The 17,127-nt window shown below is 34.4% G+C and overlaps 3 protein-coding genes across 3 annotated transcripts; 2 read left to right on the top strand and 1 right to left on the bottom strand.

The window, feature by feature from the left end:
• Positions 1–2,640: 2,640 nt before the first annotated feature.
• Positions 2,641–6,742, bottom strand: LOC106762233 (UDP-rhamnose/UDP-galactose transporter 6). Its single transcript, XM_014646051.2, has 6 exons — positions 6,612–6,742; positions 5,102–5,341; positions 4,785–4,969; positions 4,505–4,705; positions 4,131–4,292; positions 2,641–3,312 (listed from the first exon to the last, which is right to left on the bottom strand). The coding sequence occupies exons 2-6, from the start codon at positions 5,229–5,231 to the stop codon at positions 3,025–3,027; spliced, it is 966 nt and encodes a 321-aa protein (XP_014501537.1). The 5' UTR covers positions 5,232–5,341; positions 6,612–6,742; the 3' UTR covers positions 2,641–3,024.
• Positions 6,743–12,637: 5,895 nt separating this feature from the next.
• On the top strand, positions 12,638–14,411 carry LOC111241500. Its single transcript, XM_022780057.1, has 2 exons — positions 12,638–12,642; positions 13,961–14,411. The coding sequence occupies exons 1-2, from the start codon at positions 12,638–12,640 to the stop codon at positions 14,409–14,411; spliced, it is 456 nt and encodes a 151-aa protein (XP_022635778.1).
• Positions 14,412–15,485: 1,074 nt separating this feature from the next.
• LOC111241499 lies at positions 15,486–16,871 on the top strand. Its single transcript, XM_022780052.1, has 2 exons — positions 15,486–15,633; positions 16,354–16,871. The coding sequence occupies exons 1-2, from the start codon at positions 15,486–15,488 to the stop codon at positions 16,869–16,871; spliced, it is 666 nt and encodes a 221-aa protein (XP_022635773.1).
• The last annotated feature ends 256 nt before the right edge of the window (positions 16,872–17,127 follow it).

Raw genomic sequence — 17,127 nt, 5'->3', positions numbered from 1 at the left:
ATTGTTATAAAATCGTTTTAAAATTTTATATTTAAATTTATAAAATTGTTATTTTTAAACTAATTTTATGCATAGAAATTTAGTGATATATAAAATTTGAAACAGATTAAAAAATGTTTAATATAAAATATAAATTTAAATAAATATAATTTTGTTAAAAAATATAGTAAAAATGTCATTATAATATTTATTTAAAAGTTAAATTTATTTTTAATTTGGAAAAAAATGTAATAATTTCGTTTAAAAAAAAGACGGACTTAAGACAAAATAACAATCTTATGAATTAAATTAAGACTTTTTACAAAACACTTTGTACCATATTTTTAAAGTTAAGAATATAATAGAGACTAATCAAAATTTAATTGAGATTTTAGAAAAAAAAAAGAACTAACGAGGATTTAAATTAAAAAATAAAAAATAAAAAATATTTATTTTTTATTAATAATTTATTTTTATTTATTATTTCATAACTTATTTTATTATAGTAAAAGAGTTGTAAATATTCAAAACTAATTAGCAATATAATTGATTATATTAAATATAGAATTTGATTATGTGTACTTATTAACAAAATATTTATAATATAATCTACGAAATTATTAATAAAATATTTATAATATAATCTACGAAATTATGTAGCTTTGATATGATATATTTGCTACATAAAAAATTTCTTAAAAAGAACAAAGATTAAACTTATTTAAAATACCACTTATTATTACACATGATAAAAGAATATATTGTTCCCAAAACAAATATTTATGAATAAAAAAATAAAGATAATATATATATATATATATATATATATATATATATATATATAACAAGAGTAAAATAATTATAAAAGAATGAATTTTAGTAATTTTTCAGAAAAAAAAGTTAAAAATAATAAAAAATAATGTCAAATGAATATATATATATATATATATATATATATATATATATATATATATATATATATCAAAATATCGTTTCTCTTTATTTGTTTCACTTTTATACGTTCTTTCACGTCTAATTGTTGGTGAAATTTTTGTTTAGAATAAAAGTAAAACAAAATGAAATCAATGCTTATGTTTCACAAATTAAAGAATGAAACAAAAGCCAATTGTACAAAATGAAACAATAGCTTCTTGTGATACAAAATGTGTTATGTACAAATAGTTGAAGAAGTTGAAAAAGATGGTTGCAATAGGAAGGACAGTCTCGTGGATATGAAGTTGTTGCATACAATAGAAGAATGATTCCAATGCAACAAAGGAATACCAAGAAAGGGTAGTCATGGATTATATTTTTTAAAATTTATTCAATCTAGATTGATGAAATAGATTGAATTTATAATTTAGATATATTTTAACTAGATCAATTAAATTTAAAATTTTCTAACACAAACTAAATTGGATTAAATTTATATTCAATATAGATTGAGTCAACTTTGTTAATTAATTAAATATAATGAGATCAATCTCATATACCTTATTATTAGATTCATTTGACATAGATTGGGCCGACTAGACTTAAATTTGACTTAGGTTGATTTGCTCAACATAGGCCTAAGTTTAGTTTACTTGACTTGACTTGAGTTTCAACTGTCTCACTTCAACATTGATCAAATCTAACTAGACTGACCTTAGCTGACTCGACTCGTGTACAACCTAGGCTAACACGACTCAACCTTTAGTCTCAACTGACTCGGGCCTATCTTTAGTCCTTGGTTGACTCAGCTTAACCTTTGGTCCAAATAAAATTTTCTCAACCTTTGGTCCATATTGATTCTACTCGTCCTTTGGTCCGAGCTACTCAACTTGACTTTTTGGATCGACCAACTTGACTCGACCCTCAGCCTTGGTCGTCTTGACTTGATTCTTCAGTCCGAACCTACTTGACTTGACCTGTAACCAAAGATGACTTAACTCAACCTTCGACATATATTAACTTAACTTTCAATCCAACTCGACTATGATAAACCTTATATCTAAATTGACATGACTTGACATGGTCCTAAGCTACTTGACTCAACTTAGATACATTTTCATTTTAAATTTTCAAAATCAAAAAAATCTCCAATCTAAATTGAAATCAAATCCAATTAAGTAGATAGGATTTAAAATCTAAATATACGAATTTAGATTTGGCATAATTTCATATAAATAACTTAAAACAATATGAAATTGTATTATTATGGATTAGATTTTACAATTTAAATTTTTTTCTCACTCTCACAAAAAAGAAGAGATAAAGGGTCAAACTAAATTGTAAACGAGTGATTTATTATTTTTAAGTCCCCCTTCTGTTTATGCAGCCAAACATTTTTCAATATCATTTTCTTACGTCATTTCTAAATAGTAATAGTGAATAAAATTCAATTAAAAAATTTACCAATGACCAAAATAATCAAGATTTCTTTTTTAGGGACTAAAACCAAAAGGGGTGTATATTATTATGGTGATTAAGTTAATTAAGCTTTAAATGTTTAAATAAATAAAGCAAAATAGAACAATCTCCTCTTGGTAGTATAGATAAGGAAAATCTTATGACTACACGGATTCGATTTGGTAAATCCACCAAAACGAAACGAGATATTTAAGCAGGCAAATACTCTTATTTAAGGATTAAAAACATCACTACCAAACATCAAAGATGTGAGAAGAATACTAAAAACCTGTATGCCTTAATGTGTTTCACACATGAATGACTGAATCAATTTCAACGGGACACTGTTAAAGTACAGTACAAGTTTCGAAAATGGAGTCAACAAAGAATATAATATATTCATCTATTTTTCCAAAGATGAATTTTTTTGCTGGGGAGCTAGATCTATAAGGAAATATCAAATGGCCCTAAGAATACAAAGAGATAAAATTTTATGAATTACAAAATGTGGTTGAAAATAATTACGAACCAATGAGGTTTAATTTAAAATAATTATAAAACTTTCCTAGAATCAGCTATCTTCGTATGCTCAACTTTGGCAAATAATGCACCCCACTTGAAAACAACAAAAATTAGTGAATGTTGTTTAAACTATCATGTTTCTGTTTTGTTGGTAGGAAGAGAATGGCCCCGGCGTTCCTTTCCACCAGGTTTGGATGAGGCATTGCCATACCAAATCATTCCAACTATAGCTATAACCATTCCAAAAACCACTTGGAGATTGAGATTCTCTTTACCAAAGAAAAAGAACCCCATGATTAAAACAAGTATTGTCTTCATATGTCCCAGTACTTGAAAGGAAACAGCAGTGAATCTGCCAATGCAGATAAATTGGCTTAGGTTGGTACCAACTGCAATGGTGCATGACAGGAATATGAATATCTGATAAAATCAAGACAAAGATCATTCAGCAACTCGGTAAAAATGTTAAGTGTATCAAACAACAAAAGTAAAAAATGTCATGCATGAGATCTTATTGTTTATCACGTTCATCTACATTTTCATTGAATGAAGTAAATACTAGTGAGTCAACACCTAAATTAGGTTCTTCAATTTGGACCCTACACAAATTTGTTTCACAAAAATTTGTTTCCCTCTTGCACTAGAGTATCAAACTTTGTTGGTTTTCCCCTCAAAAGTTGTAAGCTATTGATGAAATGTGAATGATCTTTTTATGAAAGTCATATCATATATGCTAAATGCTAAATATATTAACTTCTAGAGGCCAAAGGTGCAAAAGCAGAAATATGGAAGAGATAAGAATGTAGCTTTATAGGAGTGGTCACAGAAAAAAAATTGAGATAAAAAATGAATATTAGAGATAAAGTAGGAGTGACAAATATTGCCAGAAGGATGGAAGAATAATGCCTAAGATGATTTAGACAGGTGAGATGAAGATAGTGGAGGACCCTGTTAGAAGAGTGATCAGATGGATGATAGCCCAATAATTAGAGTTACAAAACCACCATGTTAAACCCAAAGTTGAAACCAACAAAATGGATTTAGATCTAAATGATCTCTTTGAAAAATAGGCTTTTTATAGACATGATGGATTAATTTGATCCACATAACCAACCAACCACAATAACAGAGAAAAAGCTTCTTTGTTGTTGTAATTACTATGTATAAGAAGTCTTTCAGAAGCCTAGCATAAGCCCAAATTTAACAACATGAATATTTTTCCATCATCCACAACTTACCGACGAAGCAGTCTTATAGTCATATTTGTCAACTCTTGCGTTTGTCAACCAAAAATCTAGAAAAGGTCCTAATAACAGTAGTGATGCGGCCTGTGCAGGTGCTGTATGTGCCAATAGATTGAAAGAACTTAGAGAATACTTCCTTTGAAGATAATGAACATACTGCATATAAAAAGTTTAAGAATTCATCAGTACCAGGTACAAATTAATAAGATACAATTCAAATTAAGGTATAATGAGTTACACAGAAGAATAAACATCAGTCTGAAATAAGTTGTGCATGCATCTTAGAGAAATAGCATATAGCTGTGAGATTACAGTGCCACTTAAATTTGGAAGATAATAAATGGCACATAGAGAAATGTCATACGTACATATTGTTGCATAGAAGTGCTCCACACTGCAATGAAGGCAGCGATGAATCCTCTAGCGTTAACACTCACATCAGTAACAGTGCAAACACCAACACCCAAAAGAACAACACCTATGCTCAATTTCGTGTCTCTTGAATACCGAATCTTGTCGAGAACAACTTCCAACAGGCATGATACAGGGATCATACTTAACTTTGCAATCTGCCAATGGTTAAAAAGTGGATATAACTTCTGAACGCATTAATGAACAAACCAATAGTTAAAGTTCAGCCCAACTCACTTGATAAAATCCAACTGAGTTCCACATTAAACTAATATTCATTCCAACAATAGAGAAGTTGGCAAAGACAACAAATTTTAAGAGTTCTGGCAAGGGTAAATGAGAAGGCTGGACAACTCCCAGCATCTTTAGTATGAGTGTCATTAAAGTTGTGGTGGCGAAGTGCATCCCTGTTAATGTTGTAGCTGCAAGTGGTGATAGACAAAATGCATTAAAATATAAGAAATTAACATTAGAAAATGGTCATAACCTGGGAAATGGAATAGTAGACTAATAACAGAGATGTCATTAAAAAATTGAAAAGGGAACTTATTTACCAAAACTGAAGCCATGAGTGGCCATCAAAGCTTTGTTTACAATGATAATTCCAACAGATGTAACAACATTGAACATCCATGCAGCTGCATCCGCCGCCGCCTTTTCCTCAGCCTTGCGAGCTGGAGCCATGTTCTTTCTGCTTCTCAAACTTTATCACTGGTGTTTTCTACCTATACTCCATAGCACTCTATCCACAATAAAATGACATGCCAGTCAATTCATCTAGCAAAAAAAGAAGCCTGGAAAAGTTGAAGGAGAAAAATAAACTTTCAGATCTAGATTAAATTATTGAAAATCAATCATTCCACATAACAAACAACCGTAATCTAAATGATCTTATGACATTCAAAAGGATCAGAAACTACAAAGTGAAAGAAAGGCCACCCATCTCGTAATTTTTAACAACTTCCTGGTAATTTATTCATGAAACTACCAATGATTAATGTGTAAACCCCTTTGTTCTGTCTTATGTGTGAGAAAAGGTCTATTTTGGTAGAAATTTGACACCAACACAATAAGGGAATTGTTACACATAACGTTTATATAAAAAATTACGCACACATAAGATACGGCCAAGATTCATAATACTTTGGACCTGATTGGGTACAAGTTAGAAGTGTTTTCAAGAACTTCTCTACTGGAAATATAGAGCTTTGCCAGTATAGAAGCTCTCCAAAACTCTTCTAGCCTATCACTATTTCAAGGTTTAAATATTAAAACTAAATAATCCACATCATATCCGTTGAGGATATTACATTACATGTTCATTTTCTCAACCATACTCAGCAAATTGCATTCTTCTTCTGGTAAAGAGAAAATTCACAAAACCACATATATGATTTGCAACCTCGAAACAACTATGGTAAATATAGGCCAACTTACAGACTAAAATCTTAAAAAAACAACACGAAGAATAAATTCCATTGACAAAATCACATTACAACTTCAAAATATTGTGGCTTTCAAGTTCACATGATCCTGACAGTTTTAAAATGCAGAAGTTCATCATAAGAAAACTATGCTGTTCAGATTAGCACCAGATCTGCGAGAAAATAGATTTAACACAGCAAATTTTGAAGAAAGTACAACCCATTTGAATAAAAAATGTCAATTCAAATTCTGATTTTGATTTACCAATTGATAGATGCCTAAAACTAAACCCTAAACGGCTGGCAGCAGCCACATCAGATATTGCAAATTATCATTCACCCATACCAAGATTTCACAATGCAACACAACTTTCACCTCTAATCACAAAATAGAGACATCACATTCTATTTATAACATCCACCACAGCCAGATCCACAGAGGGGTCTCAGATCCAGAATGGTGGCATTCAAAAATTAGTTGAGAGATGGATGAGATCAGGGAAGGGACAACCTCGTATTCATAAAATTCTATTTTTCCACGGGTTCAGCGTCAAATTGCAAATTTTTAAGATTCAGTTCAAGAATGGGGTAGGGAAAAATCACAAATAAGAGCGTGATAAAGAGAGAAGGAGAAGCTTACCGTTCATTGACGTGTCACTGTTGAAGCTGATAGCGTGAGAAAATGGAAGAAGAGAAATGAAACTTTTGATTGTGTCTCAGATTTGAGGTTGGAGTTTCTCACTTTTTTTTTTTTTTTTCAGTGGAATGGTACGAAACCAAAACATTCCTTTTAGTTTCTATTTTATTTCAAGTTTAATTCTCATTTTTTTTATTTAGTATTCGGTTTCTTTATTCATAAAAAAAAATTTAATAGGTTCGAAGGTCCCTGTATTTGCGGGTTTATTTCAATTGGGTCCTCTAATTTTGAAAGCAGTTAACGTCGTGAAGTTTTTGAACATGTGGCACGCTGACGCTTCCAGGTGGCACCGTTTCAAGTGCATAGGTGAATTATAAAAGGGTGAAATTCCTTTTAATTTAGGGATTTCACCTTCAAATACACCCTTTACCCTTTTAATTTAGGGATTTCACCCTTTTATAATCCACTTATGCACTTGAAACGATGTCACCTAGAAGCGTCAGCGTGCCACATGTTCAAAAACTTCAGGACGTTAACTGCATTTAACATAAAGGCTTTTATTGATTCAAATTGACAAAATTAGGAACCTAATTGATCACTTCAAAAATTGGAGGACCCAATTGAAACAAACCTCCAAATATAGGGACCTCCGAACCTATTAAACCAAAAAATAATAATTTGGTTATTTAGTTTTCATCATGTTAAATTCTCTCTTTTTATAATTGATTACAACCGCATTAGTGAAATTAAAGATGTCACTTATTTTTCTTAAACATTACTTAACATTGTCAAGGACAATTAAATCTAAGATAATTTGTTTCAATTTTCATCCACTTTATTTATTTAATGTAAAATTTATTTATTTTTCAAATATTCAATGATATTAAATTTTGTAATTTATGTTTAATTTAATTATTTTTCATGATATCGTTTAAATTCTTAACGATGACTATACATGTTAGCAATGTTTGAATGAGATGTTTGTTTCTTTATACATGGTTAATCTAATATAATATTACGTGAAAAAAATTATTTAATTGTACATTGGAACAAAAATTGACCATTAAAAGGGCTTCTGAACTAGGGTTTATAAAATGTGTGTTAGTTTTTCTTTGCGTGGTTTCATGGGATTTTCATATATTTTTCAAATGAGCGTTATTCCCTTTACCTCCCCATTTTCATCCTCCACCTCCCCAATTTTTTTTTAATTTTTTTTAATTTTTTTATATTATCAAAATAACCTTTTTTTTCTTTTTTAACCTTATCAGAAATCATCAGGGATATGCTCATCCTATCTTCATCTTATCTTCATTTCAACACTGCTTATCCCAGAGACCCAAGCCTCCTCTTCTTCTGGAAACCCTAGACTTTTTTTCTATCAAATCAAACCCAGAAGCACCCTCCTCCTTCGCTCAAGCACTCACGCTCCAGCTGCCTCCGCCTCTGCTAAAACGACCACTGCAAGGGTGCCCTCCGCCTGGTCCATGACGTCGCCGGCGACCCCAAGCGCAACCAGGGTCATCGTTGGCCTCAACGCCACCTCGTCTTCCCTCCTTTCACGTGTGCGAGAGGAGAACTCGCCTTCCACTCGCGCCGTACCTCAGTCGCCGCTTCTCGGACCACAAACCAGGGTCGCGCCGACGATGCGATTTGCCGCTGGAGCAGTCGCCATTCGACCCAAGGCGTCGCCGACGACGCCCATCATCAACAGGAACCATCCCCGCGCGAGAGGGAGGTTGTGGCTCGAACTGAAACGAGCCTTCACCACCACGATCGAAACCACCGTCGACAAATTCCAATTAAAATAAAGCAAACAGTAAATAAGCCTAATGAAACTACAGTGTCGTTACGTGTTTTTTTAGAAGAAAGGAAAATGAAATCTGCACTTAAATTATATCTAAAAGCAATTTGGAATTGACAATAAAATTCCACCAGGACCGTGACACCTCTCGTTTCAAGTTGAAAGAAAGTGAATGCAAGTAGAAATAAAAAATTGAATGCACCGTATGAATCAGCTGTGTGCTTCCATTCTGGATGTAACAATTCCAATTCTCCAAAGCTAAATTAAATGCCAACGCCTCGTTTTCTCCAAGAACATGGGTCACTGAATGTGCCCTTTTTGGATGTGAGATGCAATCAGCGGGAGTTCTCCAAGTAAAAAGAATCACCACTTCCTTCTCTCAACCAAGCCAAACTTCACCATGTGTGCACACTTCCAGCTAGCAAAGTGAAAGAAAAATAATGCTAGAATCAGCGCCTCCAACAAAGCAAAAAAAAGAAATTAAACCACCGTGATTCCTCACATTCAACCGTAATCACCGAAGATATACATGTTCCAGCAAAAACAACGTGCCAAGGAAAAAATGTTCCGAGCTTAGTCCCCAAAATAAAATTGTGTGGTGGCTGTAGCTTCCCTAGGATCATGTGTCCTAAAAATAGGTGGGGTCCACCCTAAAATAAAAGGAAACCCTAGGGTGACAAGTGTCTACTACTTGGGCCCATCATAACTTTGCCAACAATGGCCCATTGTGCAAAAGTTTGTCAAAAAAAGAGTTTAAACAACTAAATTACAATGCAATTAATTTTAAAATGTCTAATTGGAGAGTCTTGAAATAATATGTCTCCACTCCAAATGTCCCAAATTGTATTTCCAAAATTTTCCCTAAAAATAATAATGCAAATAATTAGCTCAGAATATTCAAATTAATTAAAATTAGAATTTCCGGTCAAATTAAGCAGAATTAGGAAAAACGGGAAAATACCGAACAATTAAGCACAATTCCCTGATTAATTCTAGCACAATAAACTAAGTGAAATCAATAAAATATTGATTCATCAGAGAACCCAACAATTGATAATCAAAGCATACGACAAGCATATAAATAAATAAGAATTTCAATATAAGAGAGTTTAGAGGTTACATCTTTCCCCAACAACAAATAAGATAGTTCCCCATCGTCATGGAGAAACTAGGTGAAGAATGGAATGAAAGAGATAAAAACCCTAAAAAGGAGAAAAGGAGAGCTGTCACCATCTCCAAATCTACCCTAAAGGGGTGAAAAATGTGTTTCTGTGCGTAAGCCATCAAAAGATACAAACCCTAAGACGTTCTGGCCTTTAAATAGGGCATAAAAATGACAGAAAACAAGTCCAAGCCCAAACAGATCATAAAAAATAACATAAAACAGGTCCATGCCCATCTGACAACCGCCCGACGCCTAATTTCACCACCCGGCGGTTTCCCTCAAGCCGCGCCACTGCCCGGGTGCCGCTCAGGTACCGCTCAGCCCCAGTGACTTGCGCTCAGGTACAACTCAGGTATCGCTCAACCCTAGCGGATTTTTTCAGCACTTTGTTTTTTTTTTCTGCACTGTGGTTGGTTTTTCAGCATTCTGGTTGACTTTTCAGCTCTCCAACCATTTGATAATTCAACCATTCTTTCAAATCATTCCAAAAACCTACAAAATCAAGGGAATTTAGCGAAAAAATCATAAAACATGTCCTCAACTCTTTTATTCACGAAAATAAAGAAAAATCATGATTCCAAGCAAGTTTCTAAGTCAAAAGGGTGCATTTGATATCAAAATTAAGTATGAAAATAACTGTTTTTGAACCGTTATCACAACCCCAAACTTGAAACTTTGCTTGTCCTCAAGCAAACAAGATGAAACTTAGTCTTCCACAAATCAACACAATGGTTCAATCACGTTCAAAAGCTCTTTCTTTCAAGATAGGTAATCAATTCATCAATAAAATTTAGTCAAAATGTGGACATGCTTTGATTCAAATTACTCATCCTGGTGTTCACATAATCATATAATTTCCAACAGATGCTATTCTCATGAATGATCAATTAGCTAAGCATATATATAATCATGAATTCGTGGAATCATTCCTCACCAGATAAGTGTTTCACTCAATCACACAGGTGTTTCAAGAGGTCACTCCTTCCCTCTACTATCTATATGCCCCATAGAAAAAATTGCCTGTCATTTGCCACAATCAAACATCATCACATACACATGTCATCACAAGGAATTTTCAAGGCTTATAATGTGGTTGGGTGATGGGTGTCGCACCCCATGCAAAATTTAATGTGCATAAAAGAATGCAGTATAGACTAGGAAGTGACTCCTAGGTCGTCTCTCAAGGACCAAATGTGGTTCAAGAATTAGGTCAGACACGAAGTGGGGGGGGTGTTGAAAGGTTTGTGAATGCGAATGAACTAAATCAAAAGACGGATGCAAACAGAAATGCAAACTCAGATGTAAAAACTAGTTCAACGACAGAATGAAAATGGTCGGTCATTAACTCAATCACTATGCTTCCAATCATAGATTAACACAATAAAGGAGCTACTCTAACCTCTAATCCAACATAGTTAACCAACTAAGCGAAGGCTAATTATGTTTTCATAAAAGTGAACTAAGCGAACACAATGTTAACATGTAATCCAATTTGCACCATGCAGTTTCATCAACTAAGCGAAGATTAAACACCAACTGGGCAACTAAGCGTATACCTAATTGCAAGTGCAAAAATAGAATTCACATTAACCAAGTCAGAGTGGCACACACAATCACAGTCCAGGAATCTCAAGGAAACAATGCAATTTTATTAATGACCAACCCGAATAACCTAAGCTAACATCACAACTAAATTAATACAATCAAACCGAACAAACAACATAGTAAACGAAATCATTAAGCCGAACATAATAGACATCATAGTGACCGAAAAAGTAAACCAAACAATGCAAAAGATAAATATCCAAACACAATTAAGGCTATGAAAATGCAATGCTTAAGCTAAAATCGAAATGCACAATGCAGCTTGGAAGCAAAATTAAATGCTAAAGATGCTTGACAAATTAAAATGCAAGTAAACTTGTGAAACTCTACTAAAAAGTTGAACGTGGCAATCATGCCCTTCCTCCAAATTACACTCAATTTGAACGTATCACCTTGCTTTCTAAAATAAAAGAATTGAAAATGAAGTACCTTGTGAGCTCCCTTCCGAGGCCGTGACACCAATTTCTTTTCCTTCCATCAAATCAATTTTTTTCATTATCAAAGAATTAAAAGAAGTTAACACCTACCATTGCCAAATGTCCCATCACCATAGACTCCACATTCACGATTTTTTATTGGGAGAAAGTAATCACTCCTACTCCATCCAGGACGTGCTACCACTTCTTCTCCAAAGAAAATAAATGCAAGGAACAATAAAATTAAAGAAAAGGTTGAATGCACTGTGACTACCACCTACTCCTATCTAATCCATTATTAATTCTCAAGGAAATAAAGGAAAGGAATAACATACAATCAGCTACCACGATGTCCCATCATCTCAAGATTTCTCAAAAGAAAAGTAATATGCACTCCAAATGCAATAAGCGACAACTCCAAGGTGAAGGAAAATGATACGCAGGGCCCAAGCCCAATAAATAAAGTCCAACAACCCAACCCAAGAAGAAGGACAAAAGAGTCATTTCACACATTAGGGGGGGGGGGGTGAGCTTAGCAAGGAAGGGGCTGCAACATGGAAGCACATGAAGTCTTCCAATCCATCACGTGGCCACATGTTTAAATTGATTTTTCTCACATTGTAAATAAGCCTTCTAGAAGGCCAAGCACATGCTGCACATGGTCTGATACGTGGCAGCTGATCCACTTTTCACGGATCATGAGTTCTTCACACGGCCAAGTGGGTTCATCTATAAAACCCACCATGGAAGCACTTGTATTGGACTTTTGATGATTAAATAAGTTTTATCTTTGCTGAAGCAAATTCCAGCATCCAAAACTTTGTCAAAAGTCACCTCCAAATTGAGCTTTCCCTCTCCACCTAGCTTCCTTCCATTGAAGGCTGCCTGAGCTAGTGTTCACCTCACCAAACAACTCTTCAAACCACCACCTACATCACTGAAACTCATTCTTCCGCTGCTGCCACACTGCAAGCAACTACTTCTACTGCATCCAAGCATGCCACTGCATTAAATCCATATTCACGGCTGGAGCCACCGTACCATGTGGTAATCAAAGCCATGGATGGCTGATTCACGCTCCAGCTAAGTCTATTGTCTTAAATCCACACTGTCATTAAAATTCCTGTACTGTCTTTGCTTCTCTGTTTCACTGTTCCATTAAATTTTCAAGTTCCAGTAGAATCTACTGTGTGAGTTTTCTTTGTTCCAGCTTCTGATTGTTTTCTTTTCCATCATTTTAATCGGTCTATTCCTTTGCTTTGAGTATTTTAATTTTTAAATCTAGTCCTGTAATGTCCAGTCATGTGTTTTGCTTAATTTTGTCAAAAACAATTCTGTGATTGGAGAAATCTGCACATTCTGAATGGTCATTCAACAGCTACGCTTCACAAGAGCAATGATTAAAGAGCTCAAGTGTAGTTTGATTTTCCATCAAAATGCAGTAGCCAAATCTGTTTCAAATCTGAACTGTAATTGTTTATCATCTGCACCGTGTCAATTGTATTATGGAATTATTTGATGTGCTGCGATAGTGTGGAAGCATACCATATGAACAGTGATTTGTCTAAGACAATCAAACTGGTTGCACAACACTGCAGAATTCAGAAACTAATTGTTTAGTAGCTCGACCGAACTGCATTTGCTTTGCTTGAGTTTATTTTCTTATTTTTAAATCTGTCCAGCTTAGAACTCATGTCTGGAGCTCTTTAAAATAATTCCTAGAGTCTTGTTCAAGTGCACTTTGTTGTTTTAAAGTCACAAAATGTGTTTCATAACAGTTTGAATATTCTGCTGAATTTTGGGTAGTGTATGGATCAATTTTGAATAAGATGAGCAACTCATATGGTGAAATTTTGATCTGGCACTTTGTAGCTTCTTTTGGCCATTTATATCTGTTATATTTGGCAAACTAAAGTTGCTCAAATTGTCATATTAACGATCCAAACACTTTTGACTCTGCTGTTGAGATTTGGTTGTTGATTTGGTCATAATTTAGTGTGAAAATGCAACTGGAATAGACAAATTCTGACTAAAGAGCATTCAACCTCTTTTGGCAGCTTGTACAAGTCACAATTTATAAAGCAAAGTTGTTCGAAACACAAAATTGGCTTTCTAAACACTTTTGTGTATATTGACCATTCAAACCACCAAGTTTTAGGCATTTTTTTTTTCTGATATAGTTGCAGAATTTTGGTTTTGGATAGTTGCCGTGATTGATGCATCAAATTTAATTTAATTTTGGTAGCAAAAGGCGTGGTTCAAAGTGTTTAAAAGAAGAGCATAATTCAAGAATTTCATATGCTGCATTACAATAGCCATTGAACCCGTACCAAAATTTGAATCAGTTTGAAATTCATTTGCATAGGAAGTACATTGAAGAGGAAACTATTGAAGTTCAAGGAAACTACAGTGCTATCATACAAAAACTTCTGCCTCCCAAGTTGAAAGATCCAGAAAGCTTCATCATTCCTTGCACTATAGGAAATATCTCAGTTGGAAAAGCACTAATTGATTTGGGAGCCAGTATCAATCTCATGTCACTCTCTATATTTAAGAAGATTGAAGGTTTAGAACTCAAGCCTACTCGGATGACTCTTCAACTAGTAGATAGATCTCTAAAATATCCTTATGGGGTAGCTGAAGATGTGCTTATGAAGGTAGACAAATTTCTATTTCCTGTGGACTTTGTTATCATGGAGATGGAGGAGGATGTGAATGTGCCTCTTATTTTTGGGAGACCTTTCATGAAGACTGCAAGAGTTTTGATTGATATGGAAAACGACAATCTGAAGGTGAGAGTGCAGATGAAGAAGTAAATTTTGATGCTTTTGAAGCCATGTATCACCCGAAGGATGACAAGGCTTGTTTCCATCTTGACACTCTTGACGAAATTTGCATGGTACAAGAGAAGAAAGCATGTGATAGTTTTCCTTTGGTTTAAACGCTAGTTGACACGTGTGAAGAATTGAATGAGAAAGAAGAAGAATTGATTGATGAGTGTTTGGTTGATTTGGAAGAGTTGAAAGAAGTCCCTTTGCATAAGACGAAAATGGAAGAGATCAACACAGAAGAAAAAGTGAAGGAAAGCAAATTGGAGCTGAAGATGTTACCACCACACTTGAAGTATGTGTTTTTAGAAGAAGGTGGGAATATACTAGTTATCATCGGTAATTCTCTCTCTCCCAAAGAAGAAGAAAAGTTGGTAGAGGTACTAAAAGCCAACAAAAGGAGTTATTGGATGGTCGATCTCAGATCTCAAAGGCATAAGTCCAACTTATTGCATGCACAAAATATTTATGGAGGATGAAGGAGGAGGTGAGAAAAGAGGTGTTAAAGCTACTTGAGGCTGGTGTTATTTGTCCTATCTCTGATAGTGAATGGGTAAGCCCAGTACAGGTGGTACCAAAGAAAGGTGGGATGACAGTTATTTATAATGAAAAAAATGAGTTCATACCTACAAGGACTGTTACTAGATGGAGGATGTGTATTGACTATAGAAAGTTGAACAATGCTACTAGGAAGGATCACTTTCCCTTTCCTTTCATGGATCAGATGTTGGAGAGATTGACAGATCAGACTTTCTATTGCTTTCTGGATGGATATTCTGGATATAATCAAATTATGGTGGATCCAAAGGACTAAGAGAATACGACCTTTACTTGCCCATTTGGAGTATTTGCTTACAGAAAAATGTCATTTGGGTTATGTAATGCTCTAGCTACTTTTCAGAGGTGTATGTAGGCAATCTTCGCATATTTAATAGAAAAATGCATTAAAGTATTTATGGATGATTGTTCGATGTTTGGTAGTTCCTTTCATGAGTGTTTGTCTAACCTAGATGTTGTACTTAAGAGATGCACCCAATCCAATCTTGTTCTCAATTGGGAAAAATGTCGCTTTATGGTAACAAAAGGTATTTTTTTGGTCATAAAATTTCTTCTAGGGGAATCGAGGTTGACAGGGCCAAATTGGAAGTCATTGAAAAACTTCAGCCACCAACCAATGTGAAGGGAATCAGAAGCTTTTTGGGTCATCCTGGTTTTCATAGAAGATTCATCAAAGACTTTTCAAAGATTGCCAAACCATTAAGCAGTCTCCTTGTTAAAGGCGTTTGATGTTTTGAAAAAAAAAATTGATGTCTGCTCCAGTAATTGTAGCTCTTGATTGGAATCAAGACTTTGAGCTGATGTGTGATGCCAGTAATTATGCCATAGGTGTTGTTCTTGGCTAGAGAAGAAAGAAGATATTTCACACTATTTATTATGCAAGCAAAGTTTTGAATGAAGCCCAATTGAATTATGCCACCATAGAAAAAGAATTTCTTGCTATTGTGTATGCTTTGGAGAAATTTAGACCTTATCTCATTGGATCTAAGGTGATCATCTACACGGATCATGCAAATATAAAGTATTTGCTAACCAAGCTAGATTCTAAGACGTGATTAATTAGATGAGTGCTTTTGCTATAAGAATTTGATGTGGAAATCCCTGACAAGAAGGGAAGTGAAAATATAATTGCTGATCACTTATTACGGTTGGTTAATAGTGAAGTTACAAGCAAGGAAGCAGAAATCTGGGAATCCTTCTTAGACGAAACACCCATGTATATCCAACAAAGGTCGTGGTTTGCTGATATGGCTAATTGCAAAGTTGTAGGAGTAATCCTAGAAGATCTTAATTGGAAACAAAGAAAAACAAATTTTGCATGATGTCAAACAATTTATTTGGGATGATCCTTACTTGTTCAAAATTGGAGCAGATAATCTTCTGAGGTGTTGTGTTACTAAGGAAGAAGTGGAAGGAATTTTATGGCACTATCATGACTCTCCTTATGGGGGGAATTTTAGTGGAGAGAGAACAACTGCAAAAGTGCTCAAATCAGGATTTTATTGGCCTACTCTGTTTAAAAATGCTCATAATCATGCCATAAACTGTGATAAGGGTCAAAGGACCGGTACTATCTCCAAACATCATGAAATGCTGCTACAAGGCATATTAGAGGTTGAAGTTTTTGATTGTTGGAGCATAGATTTTGTTGGACCTTTTCCACCATCTTTCAATAATGAATACATACTGGTGGTAATGAGTTATGTTAGTAAATGGGTGGAAGCTGTGGCTTTTCCCAAGAATGATTCTAGCACTGTTATTAAATTTCTGAAAAGGAAAATTTTCTCACGGTTTGGAACGCCCAGAGTATTCATTAGTGATGGAGGATCTCATTTTTGCAATTCCCAACTTGCAAAGATACTCAAGCACTATGGTGTGAGACATAAGTAGCTACGCCTTATCATCCACAGAAAAACGGGCAAGCTGAGGTTTCTAATAGGGAGATAAAGAGGATTCTGGAGAAGACAGTTGCTTCATCAAGAAAGGATTGGTCCCAGAAGTTAGATGATTCTCTTGTTGAGATTGTTGACAACACAAACTCTATATCACTCTAGTTTTTGATGATGACAACACTTTGCTTAGTAACAGTACACATGTTGCTGCATTACATGTTCTTATGCTGAATTGATTATTATATCTGTTGAAC

The sequence above is a fragment of the Vigna radiata genome, chromosome 1 (genome assembly GCF_000741045.1).
Source record: "Vigna radiata var. radiata cultivar VC1973A chromosome 1, Vradiata_ver6, whole genome shotgun sequence".
NCBI lineage: Eukaryota > Viridiplantae > Streptophyta > Magnoliopsida > Fabales > Fabaceae > Vigna > Vigna radiata.
This window is presented reverse-complemented; position numbering and strand designations above follow the sequence as displayed.

Excerpts from the sequence above, each read along its gene's own strand:
- LOC106762233 (XM_014646051.2), bottom strand. The coding sequence starts at position 5,231 with ATGGCTCCAGCTCGCAAGGCTGAGGAAAAGGCGGCGGCGGATGCAGCT. Across the intron at positions 4,293-4,504 it reads GCACTTCTATGCAACAATAT|TATGTTCATTATCTTCAAAG; the intron begins GTACGTATGACA and ends TTTTATATGCAG. Across the intron at positions 3,313-4,130 it reads ACTATAAGACTGCTTCGTCG|ATATTCATATTCCTGTCATG; the intron begins GTAAGTTGTGGA and ends TGATTTTATCAG.
- LOC111241499 (XM_022780052.1), top strand. The coding sequence starts at position 15,486 with ATGTCGCTTTATGGTAACAAAAGGTATTTTTTTGGTCATAAAATTTCT. Across the intron at positions 15,634-16,353 it reads AAGCTTTTTGGGTCATCCTG|ATAATCTTCTGAGGTGTTGT; the intron begins GTTTTCATAGAA and ends AAATTGGAGCAG.